General features: G+C 31.9%; 2 protein-coding genes across 5 annotated transcripts in view; both read right to left on the bottom strand.

Annotated features, from left to right (window-relative positions):
- Positions 1–3,223: 3,223 nt before the first annotated feature.
- Positions 3,224–9,982, bottom strand: LOC142238338 (uncharacterized). Of its 3 annotated transcripts, none has more exons than XM_075309948.1 (4): positions 9,656–9,974; positions 9,447–9,592; positions 5,472–6,106; positions 3,224–4,393 (listed from the first exon to the last, which is right to left on the bottom strand). In XM_075309948.1, exons 1-4 carry the CDS (start codon positions 9,794–9,796, stop codon positions 4,086–4,088), a joined length of 1,230 nt encoding a protein of 409 aa, XP_075166063.1. In that variant the 5' UTR covers positions 9,797–9,974; the 3' UTR covers positions 3,224–4,085. The 3 variants fall into 3 exon arrangements, with proteins under 3 accessions (XP_075166063.1, XP_075166064.1, XP_075166065.1); XM_075309949.1 differs by lacking the exon at positions 3,224–4,393 and adding an exon at positions 4,665–4,863 and having other exon boundaries at positions 9,656–9,982; XM_075309950.1 differs by lacking the exon at positions 3,224–4,393 and adding an exon at positions 4,873–5,411 and having other exon boundaries at positions 9,656–9,975.
- A 3,078-nt stretch (positions 9,983–13,060) lies between these two features.
- The window catches only part of Isha (Insulator su(Hw) mRNA adaptor), a 30,928-nt gene continuing 25,052 nt past the window's right edge, over positions 13,061–18,936 (bottom strand). For both annotated transcript variants that reach the window (XM_075313476.1, XM_075313477.1), the window contains 3 exons: positions 15,490–16,056; positions 15,193–15,426; positions 13,061–15,130 (listed from right to left, as the gene is read on the bottom strand). In XM_075313476.1, coding sequence (XP_075169591.1) covers positions 13,983–15,130; positions 15,193–15,426; positions 15,490–16,056 — 1,949 coding nt within the window. In that variant the 3' untranslated portion in view covers positions 13,061–13,982. The remainder of the gene's footprint in view (positions 15,131–15,192; positions 15,427–15,489; positions 16,057–18,936) is intronic.

Below are 18,936 nucleotides of genomic sequence, written 5' to 3'. Positions count from 1 at the left end.
CCTCCTGTTCGTCGCTCCACTGGAACTTCTGACCTTTTTGCGTCAATTTATGGAGACTAGCGGCGATGCTGGCGAAGTTTGGGACGAATCGTCGGTAATATGTACATAACCCAAGGAAACTTCTTAATTCGTGGAGATTTCGGGGTCGTGGCCAATCTCTGACAGCTTGGATTTTGTCTTCATCGGTGGATATGCCCTCTGCAGTCACATGATGACCCAGGTATTTAACTTCCCGCTGGAAAAGGGAGCATTTCTTTGCGTTAAGGCGTAGACCAGCGGCTGACAATTGCTGGATAACGTCTTTCAAGTTCTTAAGGTGCTCGTCAAATGTTTTGCCCATCACTATGATGTCGTCCAAGTATATCAAGCACGACTTCCAGTGCAACCCCTTCAGTACCCGCTCCATCAATCTTTCGAAGGTAGCCGGAGCGTTGCAGAGCCCGAACGGCATTACATTGAATTCCCAGAGACCGCCATTAACGCCAAAAGCCGTCTTTTCCTTGTCTTTCTCGGCGATCTCTACTTGCCAATATCCACTCTGCAAATCAAGCGTAGAAAACCATGTTGTTCCGGCTAGTGTGTCCAACGTGTCATCAATGCGTGGAAGCGGATAACTGTCCTTTTTGGTGACATCATTCAGTTTTCTGTAGTCCACGCAGAATCGGGTACTTCCATCTTTCTTTTTGACCAGCACAACTGGGGAACACCAAGGACTTGATGATGGCTCGATCACTCCACTCTCCGCCATTTCCTTTATGAGCTTTTGAACTTCGTCTCTTTTTGCCAGGGGAACACTTCGTGGTGCCTGTTTTATGGGCTTTTCTTCTGCGGTTTTAATTTCATGTTTCACTACAGATGTTCTTCCTTGATTTCCCTTTTCAGAAGCAAAAGCACAGGCGTTTTTCCACAACAATTGCTTGGCTTTATTTCTCTCTGACGGCGATAGATGACGTGTCCAAGCCTCGACATACGCTTCTAGATGTTTTCTCACTGCTCCATGTGTCTTTGATGAGTTGCCTTCCAAATTGACTATTGCCTCGGCTGGTGTACATTTGCCAATGTCAGAAAATTTTACAATTTGCTCGTGATTGTCAGACAAGTTCAAGACACGAACTGGTATTAGTCTCTCTTCGTTCGTTGTTACCAGGGCATTTGCTATCAAGATGTTGTTGCTTTTGTTTTCTGCTGGTTCAACAACCCACAATTGGCCGACTTCACAATCTCCATTCATAGGAACCCATATAATTGCTTCGGCATTCGCTGGTATAGACTCTGACTGGCTCGTTGTCAAACGTCTGACGGGTGTATTCTCACTATAGCCCACGTTTACCGTTATTTCGGCATCGCACCATGTCATTACACGACGCTTCATATCCAGATTGATACCAAAAGCAATCATGAAATCCGCTCCAATTATAACTTCGTCTATTATATCGGCCACAATGAAATCATAAGTAACGGATTTGTTAGCAATAGTTAATTTTACGGCGACCTTTCCATATACGGTTGCGGGTTCCCCTGTAGCCGTGCGTAGCTTGACTCCAATCAGTGGTGTAACTTTTCCTTTTACTAAATCAGATCTAATGATAGACTTTGATGCACCAGTATCCAACGTCAAAGTACGCTTGTCGCCATTAATAACACCCGCAATAATTAAATTGTTATTTTTCTGTTGAACTATTGCTATGGAGATGGTGGGGCCATCGTCTGTGGGAGCCAGCTCTTGCCCCGCTGAACTAGCTCGATTTAGTTTAAAGGTGACTCACTTGACTGTGGGGTCACCTTCTTATGGTTATTGTTTAATGGAGATGGTGATGTGGATCTTGACCGTTTGCGTCGTGCTTTGCATTCTCGAGCTAGATGTCCCGTCTTATCACAGTTATAGCATTTGATTCGGGATTTAGTTGCATCCTGTTTCAATTCTTGCATTACCTGCTTCATTGCCTCTTTCATCGAGTCAATGATAGATTTCGATTCTTCACACTCGGTCTCTACTCTGCGTACTTTGTGAATTTGAGGCCGTGCCAGCAATCTCGCAGTTTCTTGCGCAAGTGCAAATGTTACTGTTTCTGCGAATGTAGCCTTTTGTGACGCATATGTTGCACATTTTATGTCTGGGTCTCGAATGCCATTCACAAAGGTCTCAATTTTGATGCGGTCCACAAGTGGGTGACTCTCTCCTGGGTATGTCAGTAGCACCAACCGCTCAACTTCTGTTGCAAAGTCTTGTAGAGTCTCGTTTGATTTCTGGACTCTACCTCTTAATTCCATTCTAAAGATGTCTTGCTTGTGCTCTCCACCATACTTGCGTTGAAGTGCCGCTATTACTTCATTATAGTTATTTCTAGAAGCAGCGGGAATGCTTTGTATCACATCAGCAGCATTGCCCTTTAATGCCAATAGAAGTTCAATTGCTTTATCATCGTCATTCCACAAATTTCTAGAAGCAACCATTTCGAATTGGAATTTGAAGACATCAAATGACGTTGAGCCATCGAAAACAGGAGTTTTGATTTTTGAGCCCTCAATGACGCGCACTGGACCACCTTTAATTTCCAGCTCTGACATTTTTTTCTCGATGTGCAGAAACTTCTCATCATGAACCATAATTTTCTCATCCACAGAAAGAACTTTCTTATCCAATTCCACAATTTGATTTTCTATATGGTCCACACGTTTTTCCATGCCTTCAGAAATTTGTTGTAGTTTTTCATTGAGAATTCTAGAATTTTCATCGAATTTTTCTTCCAATTTTCTTGAACTTGCTTCCATTTGTAGGGCATTTTCTTTCTGCAATCTAGAATTTTCTTCCATTTTTCTAGAATTTTCGTCGAATTTTTCTTCCATTTTTCTAGAATTTGCTTCCATCATTTTGCTCAAAACATTGAGCATTGATGTGTAATCCACAACACTCGAAGCCACAGATGGAGTTTCTACACTGCTTGTATTGACGAGTATTGATTCATCAATGTCTTCCTTATAATCAAACTCATGCGTCGCAATGTCCATATTACGCCGTTCAAACTCTTCCAGTAGACGCTTTTGAAGCTGGGCCTTATTGCCTGTTGTCGGCAGCTCCAGTTTGCTCAATTCCTTTTTTAAGTCTTCCACACGAAGCTCATTAAACTTCATTGTAGATTTTTTTTCCGTTATCCCACTTCTGACACCAATTGTTACGTTTTTATATTTAGGCGTTTTTAATTACCCGACAATTAAAACACAGTTCTTTTAAATAACGACAATCTACAATTTATTTACTATGACTTCACACTTTACAATTCGTTCACACTGAAGTTATTCGTTTGACGCTTTAATTAAGACTGACTCGTTAGCAGCATGCGAGCGCTTTTATATATGACGGTGTGGCAATACGAGAACATTCTGGTAGCACTACAATATTCTGGCAACGCCAGAACATTCTTAGACAATGCTAGAAGGATCTACGACCATTAAGTAATTCGTCTGGTGGCTGCCAAACACATACACACTCACATAGATATATGCTCGCATTACTACAACAACAATGACAATAGACAATGAGATGAAATGAGAAAGCAAAATAACAAAGCAAAGGGGTTGTTATTCTATGAGAGAGTAAGAACTAACATTTCGGTAAGCAAACAAAAGAACATAAAAGAAATTCAGGAAAATACTAGAAAATGAATAGATGATTCCAACAAGTGATAGCGAAATTTTATCGTTACAATTTTAAATGTTAAATTAACGGAAACTAATTTAAATAAACTTATATCTATAATTATCAAATTCGTAACAATATTTAAAGAAAGGTATATTGGAGAACAATTTTCGAATCGGAAAATGTGTTATCGATCCCATAAACATGCAGCAGTATCGATTATGCCTTGCAGACACACTTTACGATTCTTTACAAACACACATTCCGTCCGGAAAAACTTATAATCTGGAGGACGCATATCACATTAACAAGCAGTAGAATTGATTGTCTTCCCAATAGGGCTGTCACTCGTTATAAATCCCGGGATTTTCGGGACGGGATTAAAACCGAATCCCGGGATCCAGAAATTTGTGGGTTTTTATAATTATTTATTAATACATTGGAGTCTTCATTCTTCAAATAATATTGCTTGTTTCGAGCCTTTAAACGAATCCACTAAAAGATGTTTTAGTTTTGGCAATTGAGCGATATAATCCCATCGGTGGTTGTTATAATCTATGCTTAGAGTTTCAAGATTTTTTAAGTGCTTAAAAAGTTCATTACTGTTCGGTTCTGGTATAAAAGCACAACCATTACTTTTCAAAGTGCGGAGTTCGGTGAGACATTCACAAATTGTTTTAAAATAATATGGTGATACATTTTCGCAATTAGAGAAAGAAAGATATTCCAATGTGACAAATTGTTTCAGGTATTTTCCTGGGTGAAGAAAAAAGAAAAAACAAAGCAAGAAATGTTAAATCGTAGTGAGCATCTTACTAGGGTATAAAATAAGAAATTGCTTCCAAAGAATCTATGTAGCGATCTCATTTATATAAATTAAGAACTTATTTGCAAATGAATTTATCGATTCAGAAAAGGACTATAAGAACTTCGACATATAATTCTCTTGAGTTAAGGAAGTGCATTCGTCAACCATCAAACTGTCTGCTAATTAATTCTAATTTAATAGCTTTAATGAATCGAATGATTTATAATTACTACAAATTTCATTTATTTATACTTGTAATACAAAAGCCTAAATATATTACAAAGATTTCTTAAACCCGAGTATACAATGTAATGATAACTTATTCTAATATTAACAATACTAATGTACAATGGAAAGATAATATATTCTAATATTAACAACAATAGCCGAACCCCCAGCCATAACAAACGATATGAAACTAAAAAAAAAAAAAATAGCAGTAAGTATTAGATATATATGGTACCAAATTTTCTAGTAAATTGGCAAAATTTTCGAGCAAGATTGAAACTGGCAAACAAAGATCTGCTAACGAAATTTATTTGTTTTATGGTTTTACGGTAGTTAAATTTATTCTTAAATTGCAAGCAACAGTCGACGAAGATGTGGCATTTTTGAACTACTTCGAAAGTTAAATCTACGACGTCTTAAAGAGACCTTTTTTTTCTTAATGTGTATCTCAATTTGGTATATTAATCTGAAGAATTTAATTTTATTCAACAAAATACCAATTTTTACATTCAACCTACTCCAAATATTCAAAGAATTTAAATCTCAAGATTGATTTGATTGATAAAGGTGAATACCATGATCAATGTATGAAAACCCGGCGATACATACATATATATGAGAGTCTTTGGTGTAGCTAGAAATTTTACTAGGTGGCCCTAATGAAGACATCCTCATTAGGGCCATTTTTATCATTTTTTATCATTTTTTTTTATTGGAATTCGGTTGATGTCCATTAAGCTACATAAATAAAAATGTTGACGGTTCTCGTCAGATAATTTTGGTAAAACGACGACTTACCTGTTAGTTTACTATTATCATCTAATGAAAGATGCTTTAATTTTGGTAAATTCTTGAAAACTGGTATGCATAAATCGGATAGGCCTGCCCTGTTTAATATCAACTTGTTGACATTCTTCATATTTTTCAATAACTTTCGCAGCAAAGCTGGTTTCAGTTCTATATCAGATATATCAATGGTCTCAACATTTTTACAGAATAAACCCAAAGATTCAATAACTCGAGTATTAGGTTCCCAATAAGTGTCCTCCAATATATGAATTTGTGGCCCAGCCATTTGGAGAAATCGGCGTGTTTGCCATAGCGTTAGTTTTTCCAAAATACGTAGTTTCAATTTTTTATATTTGGTCTTCGAATGCATAATGAAAACACCATTAAAGCGACAAGTTTGACCGAAATTGATTTGATCAACAATGGGCAAAAAATTGACTATCATTTCCAAACAATCATCGTTTAGTTTTAATATTAAAGCTTCCTCTTGCAAGCAAGATGCATTATTGGTATTATTTATGCCAGTGGATGTAGTTGTTGCTGAGCAATATGCATTTTCTTTGGCACCAGGTTGATGCCAACTATCACAAGCTCGAACCTGAATTCGTTTGTCATTTATAAAGTGGCTTTTATTTGCAAGAACTCTGGGAATAAAAGGAAAAATAAGATCCATTAAAGTTGATCACATTAAAAATATAATTGGTTTCATTTAATTGTCTGAGTAATGCAAGCTTTTGCAAATTAATAATTAAAGATTAACTTTGACAATACTTCAATCAATGCCTCGCTGAAAATCTTCAAACTTTTGGGTAATTATCCGAATGAGAGATTTATTTAGTGCTACTACAGCCTCCTTAAAATGTGGTATTTCTTAACAATTGAGACATCTTTTTGCAAATTCTTAGCGCTTTTAACCAATGCCTCTCAAGTTCACCAATTTGGTATCACAATGGACTGAATAGTCTATGTGAGCCTGATACATTGGGTTGCCATCTAACTTAATGCCTCCTCAAAGATTTTTCTACAGAAAATTTTGTCAAAATTTTATTTCTATAGAACAAAACAAACAACAATAACAAAAAACAAAACGAATACAATTTTGACAAAATTTTATTTCTATAGAAAATTTTGTTAAAATTGTATTCGTTTTTTTTTTTTTTGTTATTGTTGGATTTGTTCTTTAGTCATTGTCGTTGTTTTTTTGAAATCAGCTTAAAACCATGCATTGACTAAACTACAAGTGTAGCTTAACCAACAGAGGAAAATAATGTTTGTCAAATTTATTTGGGCAAAGCCCTATAGACTGCAAGATGGTTGGATGGACGCACGTTTCGGAATTACCACATTCCTCATCAGCATCCTCTACTTGCAGCAAAACTCTCAACAAATTATCAGACTAAATTCAGGCAGTTCATTAAACCCAACAATGAACCAGACTTGAACCTTGAACCTTATTTCGGCTTATGCCGAAATAAATTCGTACAAACGTATCTCTTTTCCGTTGTCACCGTCAAATCATCGATTTGAGTGCAGTTGGCTGGGTGTATTTTTAGCGTGCTTCCTCTTTTTTTGTTAAAATGTTACTTCTATAGAAAATTTTGTCAAAATTTTATTTCTATAGAAATTTTTGTCAAAGTTTCACTTCTATAGAAAATTTTGTCAAAATTTCACTTCTATATTTTGTCAAAATTTTATTTCTATAGAAAATTTTGTCAAAATTTTATTTCTATAGAAAATTTTGTCAAAATTTTATTTCTATAGAAAATTTTGTCAAAATTTTATTTCTATAGAAAACTTTGTCAAAATTTTTTTTCTTTAGAAAATTTTGTCAAAATTTTATTTCTATAGAAAATTTTGTCAAAATTTTATTTCTATAGAAAATTTTGTTAACATTTTATTTCTATAGAAAAATTATGTTGTCAACATTGTCAACATAGAAAATGTTGTCAACATTTTATTTCTATAGAAAATTTTGTCAAAATTTTATTTCTATAGAAAATTTTGTCAAAATTTTATTTCTATAGAAAATTTTGTCAAAATTTTATTTCTATAGAAAATTTTGTCAACATTTTATTTCTATAGAAAATTTTGTCAAAATTTTATTTCTATAGAAAATTTTGTCAAAATTGTATTTCTATAAAAAATTTCGTCAAAATTTTATTTCTATAGAAAAGGTTGCCAAAATTTTATTTCAATAGAAAATGTCAAAATTTTATTTCTATAGAAAATGTTGTCAAAATTTTATTTCTATAGAAAAATTATGTTGTCAACATTGTCAACATAGAAAATGTTGTCAACATTTTATTTCTATAGAAAATTTTGTCAAAATTTTATTTCTATAGAAAATTTTGTCAAAATTTTATTTCTATAGAAAATTTTGTCAAAATTTTATTTCTATAGAAAATTTTGTCAAATTTTATTTCTATAGAAAATTTTGTCAACATTTTATTTCTACAGAAAATTTTGTCAAAATTTTATTTCTATAAAAAATTTCGTCAAAATTTTATTTCTATAGAAAAGGTTGCCAAAATTTTATTTCAATAGAAAATGTCAAAATTTTATTTCTATAGAAAATGTTGTCAAAATTTTATTTCTATAGAAAATTTTGTCAAAATGTTATTTCTATAGAAAATTTTGTCAGAATTTTATTTCTATAGAAAAATTATGTTGTCAACATTGTCAACATAGAAAATGTTGTCAACATTTTATTTCTATAGAAAATTTTGTCAAAATTTTATTTCTATAGAAAATTTTGTCAAAATTTTATTTCTATAGAAAATGTTGTCAAAATTTTATTTCTATAGAAAATTTTGTCAACATTTTATTTCTACAGAAAATTTTGTCAAAATTTTATTTCTATAAAAAATTTCGTCAAAATTTTATTTCTATAGAAAAGGTTGCCAAAATTTTATTTCAATAGAAAAGGTCAAAATTTTATTTCTATAGAAAATGTTGTAAAAATTTTATTTCTATAGAAAATTTTGTCAAAATTTTATTTCTATAGACAATTTTTTCAAGATTTTATTTGTATAGAAAATTTTGTCAAAATTTTATTTGTATAGAAAATTTTATTTCGATAGAAAATTTTATCAAAAAAATCTACCATTTTTGGTAGACTTTTACCCAAAGATTATAGAAGAGGAAGATGGGAGATTGGCTACTGAGCACATCAAACCATTTACCACATTAGTTTAATACTCGAACCAAACGCGAATACGACAAGTATTGACATAGCATTAAAATGCAAATAAAAAGAAATTAAGAGCACGAAATAAATTTCCATAAAGGGGAAAATGTATTTTTTTTTTGTTGTTGCCTAAAATTTAACATTGTTGCATTAAGAAAATTACATTATCATTTAAAAAATAAAAACAACTAAAAGATTACAAACATGTATAAAACTAATCTGGTAAATGCCAAAGACAATAAACTCTAGGAAGATAGGAAATTGGCTACTGAGGAGATCAAACCATTTACCGTGTTAGTTTCATACTCGAACCAAACGCGTATACGACAAGTATTGACATAGCATTAAAATGCAAATAAAAGGAAATTAAGTACACGAAATAAATTTCCATAAAGGGGAAAATGTAATTTTTTTGTTGTTGCCTCAAATTTAACAGTGTTTCATTAAGAAAATTAAGTTTTTCATTTAAAAAATAAAAACGAAAAACAAATAAAAAATTACAAACATGTATGGAACTAACATGGTAAATGCAACATTTGGTATGACGCAAGCCAATTTCCTATCTTCCTCAAGTTTACTGTCTTTGGTAAATGCAACATTTGGTATGACGCAAGCCAATTTCCTATCTTCCTCAAGTTTATTGTCTTTGCTTTGCTGCCACAGTCTCCTGTAAATATGAAGCTGACAAAAGCAATCCTAGAGGTCAAACGGAAATAACACCACCAAAATCGATATGCCAAGTTTAACCAAAAGCTACATGTTGGACTCGAAAAAAATTGCATTTGAATGGTACTTACTTGGTTGCCGAAGTCGCTTCTAAGAAGTTCACAAAAGCAATCCTGGAAGTATTTTGAACATTTTTGGGCTTTTGATCTTTAATCAAACGCACATTTTTTATTTCTCCATATTTCTTGAAGTAATCTAAGATTTGTTCTTTTGTTATCTAAAATAAAGAACAAAATATCAGGTTCTATGTTTGTTGTTTGGACCTAAATAGGGGACTCACACTTTTCGGTATGTGGTATACGTAGAGGTTGAATACCAATATTTTATCTTCGGTGATGGCTTTGCCTTTAATAATATTGTAATTTTCTCTCTTTTGTTCTTCTAAAAGACGCCTATTCCGACGCACACGATAATATCTCATATTTATTGCACTGTCCAACTATAGAATTAATGAATTGATGTCCACTCTAATAGGGATGATAAAATGCATTGTGCATATGGTACTAAATTAAATTAAATTGTGGATATCGTACTCGTTTGTGTGTTTTACAATTTATCGATTTTTTGTTATTTATTGCTTGTGATCTTGTTATGCGCTTTACAGACTATCAGCTACAAAGACAGTAAACTTGAGGAAGATAGGAAATTGGCTTGCGTCATACCAAATGTTGCATTTACCATGTTAGTTCCATACATGTTTGTAATTTTTTATTTGTTTTTCGTTTTTATTTTTTAAATGAAAAACTTAATTTTCTTAATGAAACACTGTTAAATTTGAGGCAACAACAAAAAAATTACATTTTCCCCTTTATGGAAATTTATTTCGTGTACTTAATTTCCTTTTATTTGCATTTTAATGCTATGTCAATACTTGTCGTATACGCGTTTGGTTCGAGTATGAAACTAACACGGTAAATGGTTTGATCTCCTCAGTAGCCAATTTCCTATCTTCCTAGAGTTTATTGTCTTTGATCAGCTATTCCGGACGACAGTGCTCGTGTCGAACATATCCCATATATTGTGCACAATTAATAATTTAAGTCCGAAGGCATAATCGATACTGCTGCATGTTTATTGGATAGATAACACATTTACCGATTATTTAGTCATCGCTGACAAGTCGTATCGATCCAACACACTGTAAAGCGGACCTTAGACGGTCGGATACAAAGACAATAAACTCTAGGAAGATAGGAAATTGGCTACTGAGGAGATCAAACCATTTACCGTGTTAGTTTCATACTCGAACCAAACGCGTATACGACAAGTATTGACATAGCATTAAAATGCAAATAAAAAGAAATTAAGTACACGAAATAAATTTCCATAAAGGGGAAAATGTAATTTTTTGTTGTTGCCTCAAATTTCTTTTTTTTCATCCATTCATTTATTTAGCAATATTTATGCTATTTTTAAGTACAATTATATGTATAAATATCTACTTGAATTGGATTTCATTTAATTAAAATTTTTGTTTTACGTATGTAATAACTTTTTGCTTAAACCTATACAAATTTGTTTCGATTTTTATTTCATCCGGCATATTATTATACATTCTTAAGCCATTATAGAGCAGTAAATTTTGACCAAAAGTTGTTGAAGAAAATCCTAATCTAAAATCAATAGCATTTCTCAGGTTATAGGGCTGGGCATCTGCTACGTAAACTATATATTCACGCATGTAATTTGGCATCAATCCATTCTTTATTTTAAATATGTATATCAAGGCGTTCATCATAATTCTCTGATTCACAGATAACCACTTCAGTGCATCAAGCATGTCGCTTATATGTGTTAAAAAGTTACACTTGAGGATAGTTCTCATTCCCTTGTTTTGAAGCTTCTGTAGTCTTCCTTTCCATTGTAATGTTCCCATGAACAATATCGTTGAGCAATATTCAAAGTGTGGCTTAATTGTGGTATTATATATATTTATAGCAGAAATAGTTGATACTTGATTACGTATCCTTCTTAAAAAGGAAATCTTTTTGGCTATCTTTTTACAAATATAGTTAAAATGCGCTTCGAATTTAAGATGTTTGTCAATTATTACTCCTAAATATTTGATTTCTTCTACTTTTTCTATTTCTACTCCTTCCATACAAATATTTTGAGTAGAACTGCCGTTTAATACCATTGCCATTAACAGTGTTTCATTAAGAAAATTAAGTTTTTCATTTAAAAAATAAAAACGAAAAACAAATAAAAAATTACAAACATGTATGGAACTGAAACATGTATGAAAAAATAACGTTTTTAGCGGCTAAAGGTGGGTATTAAGTTCGAGTTTAGCCGCTAAAAACGTCATTTTTTCACGATTACTTTTCATTAATAATCCATTTTAAGGAATACAAACTTTGTGAAAATTTGCTTTGGGCTTTTCCACATCAAGTTATAATAAAATTTGCAACAAATATGTATAATTTCATGCATTTTTCTTACTTATTTAGTTTTCACTTTAGCGATTTTAGCGGCTAAACTCGAACTTAATACTCACCTTTAGCCGCTAAAATCGTCATTTTTTCACGATTACTTTTCATTATTAGTACATTTTAAGGAATACAAACCTTGTGAAAATTTGCTTTGGGATATTCCCCATCAAGTTATAATAAAATTTGCAACAAATATGTATAATTTTATGACTTTTTTACTGATTTAGTTTTCACTTTAGTGAAAATTAGCTGCTAAACTCGAACTTAATACTCACCTTTAGAGGCGATTTTGCAAAAGTACAATGACTATGAGCTATCATAGTGCGGAGGAAAAGGAATCAATTAAACACCTCTTGTGTGAGTGTCCTGCATTTTGTGCAAGGCGTAAGCGAATTTTAAGGGCTTAAAGGTTTAGATTACTGGCGGACCGGGAAAAATCAGTCTGCTAATGTTTTTGGAACAATCTGGCTGGTCCAACAAATGAAAATAATCGAGAAGGTTCAGGGGTTAAAACTAGATGTGCCCATATGCAATAGGTACGTTTAGTTAATGTTGTATCATAATAATATTAGGAACTCTGAAGTCTTGATGTCATTGCAGAGAGAGGATGTAAGGTCTATGATAGGCATCGTAACGGGACACAACACCTTGGGAAAACACATGGTAAGGATAGGTCTAGCGATTGATGATATTTGTAGGTGGTGTCTGGACCCCGATGCTACGGAAAATTCTTTTCACTTCCTGTGCCAGTGTCCAGCACTATCTTTCAGAAGAAACAAGATACTGGGCTCTTATTTCTTTCAGACTATGACCGACTTGCGAGTATGCAGTATGAGGAATATCCTCGTCTTCATCAAGTCTTCGGGGTGGAGGAACTAGGCGCGTCCAAAGGATACATTATCATACGATAGACTCATCCCGGCCGGAAGTAGACGGACACGAGGAGGAAGATGGAAAGAAGTTAGAGGTATCGCAATGGACCAACTATGGTCTAAGTGGACACAAACCCGCAAGTTCGGATTCGTGTCAGCCTCCATAACCTAACCTGTCATAATGGACTAAATAGTCTAAGTGAGTCTGAAACTAAATCGGGCTGCCACTTTAACCTTAACCTAACCTAATACGAAATTCATTTCAGCGAAATGAAGAATTATATTCTCTTCCTATCCTTATGGTTTAAGAAATATTAAATTCAATCTATTTTGTTTTCTATTATCAACCCAATGTACGTCAATCTCATATAAAACGAATAATTCCAAATTCTGTTTTTTTTTTTATTAATATTTATTTTTAATTGTGAATAACTAATTCTCAATATGTTTATTATTTCTTATTTGTAATCTAGCATTTCTTCTCCTTATAATTGTTTCCAAATGAAAGAAATGATTTTTGAATATAAATGTTAGGTTAGATTTGAATAAGGAATTGTTTTTTCGTGTTTTTGAAGGGGGAGGGGGTCTACATATCTTAAATCAATCCAAAGGAGGAGCACATTAGCAGTACACTATTAATAAATATATTTATATGTATACGATGATAAGCCACAATCCCTTTATGTGTGTGTGATTATTTTTGTTTTTTGTTCTTTCTTTTGTAGAACAATTGCAACGATAAATGTTGTTCCTCGTGCCGAAGGTGGATTTTATTTGATCATTCGTTTTGGAGTAATGTTGGGTTTTTCTTACGAAAATAAAACTATTCCATTTTGTTACAGCTGATACTCCGTTTTTTCTGTTGTTTTTTTTTTTTTTGTTAAGTTATGGTGATAAAATTTGAATTTTGTTCATTATTTCACGAAGCTATGATTCTTTTATACAAACAATAAAAAAAAAACTTAAATAATGATATTATCATATTGGGACTAAAATGAAAATTATAAATTAAATCTAAAACATATGAAAAACTTGCAAAAAAGTTAATCTATGTTGGTTTTTGTTGTATGCATATTTCATTCATTTTTCTAATGAACAACTATCAAACTCTATGGGTATTTATTATAAATGTATGTTGCGTGTGAGGATCTCTCGTCATTTTAGAAGGGAAATCGGTTGCAGTTGATGTTTACTGCTTCCTCGTGACGAGTATATGATTGATTGATCGTTTAGGTTTGGCGGTCATCAATAAAAATTAATATACAGTTAAAATCTCGCATGATTTTGTTTGTTCCAATAATGATTAGGTTGCTGTGGGTGCTGCTGCTTCTGAAGCGGGTTCAGAAGCCGGTGTCGTCGATTCCTTCGCCTGAGTTGGTGGTGCTGGCTCAGGCTGTGGTTCGACAATCTTTGCTGGAGGTGTTTCAATTGCAGGCGCAGCTGCGTTTTGCTGAATAGGTGCGGCTGGTGTTGCTGGTGTTTGCGGGGTAGCTGGTACAGCTGGTGTTGGCGGGGCAGCTGGAGTTGGCGGTGATACTACAGCTGGAGGAGCAGCCGGTTGCGGTGCGCTAGTGTTGCTTTTTTTGTCATTGGCTTCATCAGTGCTTTGGACTCTATCGCTGACACTAACTGCAATATCTTTGTCATTTTTATCCTGTTTTTCCTTGTCGTTCGCTACATTTTTCTCTGAAGAATTTGTAGATTCTTTTTGTTCTTCTGTCTTCTCGTTTTTCGTCGTTATCGGACGAGCTTTTTCATCGTCATTGTCCCAATTTTCTTCCTCGACATCTTTCTTCTTGTTATTGGAGTCCGATTGCACCTTTACAGGAGTTTCTGGTTTTTTACGGTCATTCCGATCGTCATCTTTGAAGGCGTTATTTTTATTTTGTCTATCTTCTCCTTTGAATGTTTTATTCCTATCATTTCTATCGCCACCCTTAAATGCATTATTTCGATTGTTTCTATCGTTATTTCGGGAATCGGGTTTCTTAGAATCATTCTTTCCATCGTATTCGCCCAACTCCTTGTCCCAATCTTCTTCAGTATCGCTAATGGGATGTTTGGATTTCTTCTCGTCACGTGACGTACGGCGATTGTTTTCTTGCGATAAACCACGACTCTTACTTCGGTTATCGCGATCTCCTCTATCACGTTCCATATCTCTATTGCCGCCAGGACCTCCTGGGCCACCGCGTCCACCTCGCCCACCACGCATTCCACCATGGCGGTCATGATTATCGTCTCGATCGCGAAAACGATTTCCACCACGACGTTTGAAAACATTGTCGTCACCTTCCTCATCACTCCAAATGGGACCGTCTCTGTCTCTGCCTCCTCCCATTCCACCACCTCGTCCTCCTCGCCCTCCACCACGACCGCCACGGCCACCACGTCCTCCAAAGCAACCACCCATGTCTCCTCTATCGAATGCATTGTTTCTATTAAAGAAACCTGCAAAAAAAATGTTCGCATTTAGAACTAACGTTGACTATTCTAAACGCTTTGTTACAAACCTGGACCTTGTTGGCGTCCACCGGGTCCGCCTGGACCCCCTTGACCACGCATAAACATAGGTGGTCCTCCGGGGCCACCATGACCACCTCTCTGATTAAATGCATTCGGCGGTGGAATACGCATTTGCATTAAATTGGTTGGTTGATTGAAACGATTTTGCATATTCGGATGAAAATCTCCTCCCCCACCACCATTATAATTTGGACCACCACGAGGTCCTCTATTATCAAATTCTGTAAATAGAGCCATATATATTAGTGTCGTTATACTATTTAATGCTCTACCCAAAACCTTACCATTCATAAAATCTTGTCTATTACGTCCGCCCCCTTCTCCAAAGTTATGCTGTTGCGGACCATTTTCACGCCACCTACCACCATTGCCACCACCTTCATTACCATCCTCATTTCCAACACCACGGCCACCCCAACGTGAGGTTGGTCCACCAGATGAAGCATTACCACCACCACCACGATTACGATCTCTGCCGAAATTCTCAATACCAGAGTTTCCAGCCGCTCCAGAATCTTCATGAGTATTAGAGTTTCCACCAATGAATGATGGTGGAGGTTGATTGAAGTTTAATGGATTGGTGCTAGGTGGGGGTGCTGCCGCGGTTTCCGCTGATTGTGCTGCTGCATCCTCTTCGTCCATTTCAATGTCCATTTGATCGTCACTAGAAACATTAGCTGACATTTGTGTCGCAGGTGGAGCATTACCAATCGGAGGTGGAAACTGTGTGGGAGGATGTCTGTGTGGTGCCCCCATAGGCGGCATATGAGGTGGACCCATGGGAGGTGGTCCACCACCAGGTGGAACTTGGCCAGCCATTCCGAAACCAGGCATCATCATCATTGCAGCATCTAAGAGAAAAGGAAAGAACGTACTTAGCTAAATATTCCTTTACTAAGTTCGTGTTTCAGAACACAAAATCTGTTCTTTTTTTCTTTACAATTTTATTTTATTCCTTCCAATTTATATTGGATATCGGCCTAAACATTCTTAACCTTATATATTATACCGAACTAACTTGGTAAAATCTCCCACAAAAAAATCAAAAATTCTTAAAATTTCCATCTCTAAAATATAGTCATCATCCACGAAAAAAAAACCCGAATTGTGGGGGTGAATTTCCAAATTGCTGCAGATCGTCAATACTGCCAAAACTGACTGTGATGTCCGATCGACCGTCATCAGGTTGCCACAATTGGTAAAATTCTACCAAAAATGGTAGATTTTGACAAAATGTTCTATAGAAATAAAATGTTGACAAAATTTTCTATCGAAACAAAATGTTGACAAAATTTTCTATAGAAATAAAATTTTGACAAAATTTTCTATAGAAATAAAATGTTGACAAAATTTTCTATAGAAATAAAATATTGACAAAATTTTCTATAGAAATAACATTTTAAAATAAATTTCTATAGAAATAAAATTTTGACAAAATTTTCTATAGAAATAAAATTTTTACAAAATTTTCTATAGAAATAAAATTTTTACAAAATTTTCTATAGAAATAAAATTTTTACAAAATTTTCTATAAAAATAAAATTTTTAGAAAATTTTCTATAGAAATAAAATTTTGACAAAATTTATATATATAAAAAAACATTTTGACAAAATTTTCTATAGAAATAAAATTTTGACAAAATTTTCTATAGAAATAAAATTTTGACAAAATTTTCTATAGAAATAAAATTTTGACAAAATTTTCTATAGAAATAAAATTTTGACAAAATTTTCTATAGAAATAAAATTTTGACAAAATTTTCTATAGAAATAAAATTTTGACAAAATTTTCTATAGAAACAAAATTTTGACAAAATTTTCTATAGAAATAAAATTTTGACAAAATTTTCTATAGAAATAAAAATTTGACAAAATTTTCTATAGAAATAAAATTTTGACAAAATTTTCTATAGAAATAAAATTTTGACAAAATTTTCTATAGAAATAAAATTTTGACAAAATTTTCTATAGAAATAAAATTTTGACAAAATTTTCTATAGAAATAAAATTTTTACAAAATTTTCTATAAAAATAAAATTTTTAGAAAATTTTCTATAGAAATAAAATTTTGACAAAATTTTTATATATAAAAAAACATTTTGACAAAATTTTCTATAGAAATAAAATTTTGACAAAATTTTCTATAGAAATAAAATTTTGACAAAATTTTCTATAGAAATAAAATTTTGACAAAATTTTCTATAGAAATAAAATTTTGACAAAATTTTCTATAGAAATAAAATTTTGACAAAATTTTCTATAGAAACAAAATTTTGACAAAATTTTCTATAGAAATAAAATTTTGACAAAATTTTCTATAGAAATAAAAATTTGACAAAATTTTCTATAGAAATAAAATTTTGACAAAATTTTCTATAGAAATAAAATTTTGACAAAATTTTCTATAGAAATAAAATTTTGACAAAATTTTCTATAGAAATAAAATTTTGACAAAATTTTCTATAGAAATAAAATTTTTACAAAATTTTCTATAGAAATAAAATTTTTACAAAATTTTTATATATAAAAAAACATTTTGACAAAATTTTCTATAGAAATAAAATTTTGACAAAATTTTCTATAGAAATAAAATTTTGACAAAATTTTCTATAGAAATAAAATTTTGACAAAATTTTCTATAGAAATAAAATTTTGACAAAATTTTCTATAGAAATAAAATTTTGACAAAATTTTCTATAGAAATAAAATTTTGACAAAATTTTCTATAGAAATAAAATTTTGACAAAATTTTCTATAGAAACAAAATTTTGACAAAATTTTCTATAGAAATAAAATTTTGACAAAATTTTCTATAGAAATAAAAATTTGACAAAATTTTCTATAGAAATAAAATTTTGACAAAATTTTCTATAGAAATAAAATTTTGACAAAATTTTCTATAGAAATAAAATTTTGACAAAATTTTCTATAGAAATAAAATTTTGACAAAATTTTCTATAGAAATCCTCTGTTGGTTAAGCTACACTTGTAGTTTAGTCAATGTATGGTTTTAAGCTGCAATAAAAAACAACAACAATGCTTAAAGAACAAAACCAACAATAACAAAACGAAATAAAATTTTGACAAAATTTTCTATAGAAATAAAATTTTGACAAAATTTTCTATAGAAATAAAATTTTGACAACATTTTCTATAGAAATAAAATTTTGACAAAATTTTCTATAGATATAAAATTTTGACAAAATTTTCTATAGAAATAAAATTTTGACAAAATTTTCTATAGAAATAAAATTTTGACAAAATTTTCTATAGAAATAAAATTTTGACAAAATTTTCTATAGAAATAAAATTTTGACAAAATTTTCTATAGAAATAAAATTTTGACAAAATTTTCTATAGAAATAAAATTTTGACAAAATTTTCTATAGAAATAAAATTTTGACAAAATTCTCTATAGAAATAAAATTTTGACAAAATTTTCTATAGAAATAAAATTTTGACAAAATTCTCTATAGAAACAAAATTTTGACAAAATTCTCTATAGAAATAAAATTTTGACAAAATTTTCTATAGAAATAAAATTTTGACAAAATTTTCTATAGAAATAAAATTTTGACAAAATTTTCTATAGAAATAAAATTTTGACAAAATTTTCTATAGAAATAAAATTTTGACAAAATTTTCTATAGAAATAAAATTTTGACAAAATTTTCTATAGAAATAAAATTTTGACAAAATTTTCTTTAGAAATAAAATTTTGACAAAATTTT

This window comes from Haematobia irritans, chromosome 5 (assembly GCF_050003625.1).
Source record: "Haematobia irritans isolate KBUSLIRL chromosome 5, ASM5000362v1, whole genome shotgun sequence".
In the NCBI taxonomy this organism is placed as follows: Eukaryota; Metazoa; Arthropoda; class Insecta; order Diptera; family Muscidae; genus Haematobia; species Haematobia irritans.
This window is presented reverse-complemented; position numbering and strand designations above follow the sequence as displayed.

Coding starts and splice junctions, on each gene's coding strand:
- LOC142238338 (XM_075309948.1), bottom strand. CDS start 9,796: ATGAGATATTATCGTGTGCGTCGGAATAGGCGTCTTTTAGAAGAACAA. Junction 9,593..9,655: donor TATACCACATACCGAAAAGT/GTGAGTCCCCTA, acceptor TCTTTATTTTAG/ATAACAAAAGAACAAATCTT. Junction 6,107..9,446: donor GAAGCGACTTCGGCAACCAA/GTAAGTACCATT, acceptor TTTTATTCCCAG/AGTTCTTGCAAATAAAAGCC.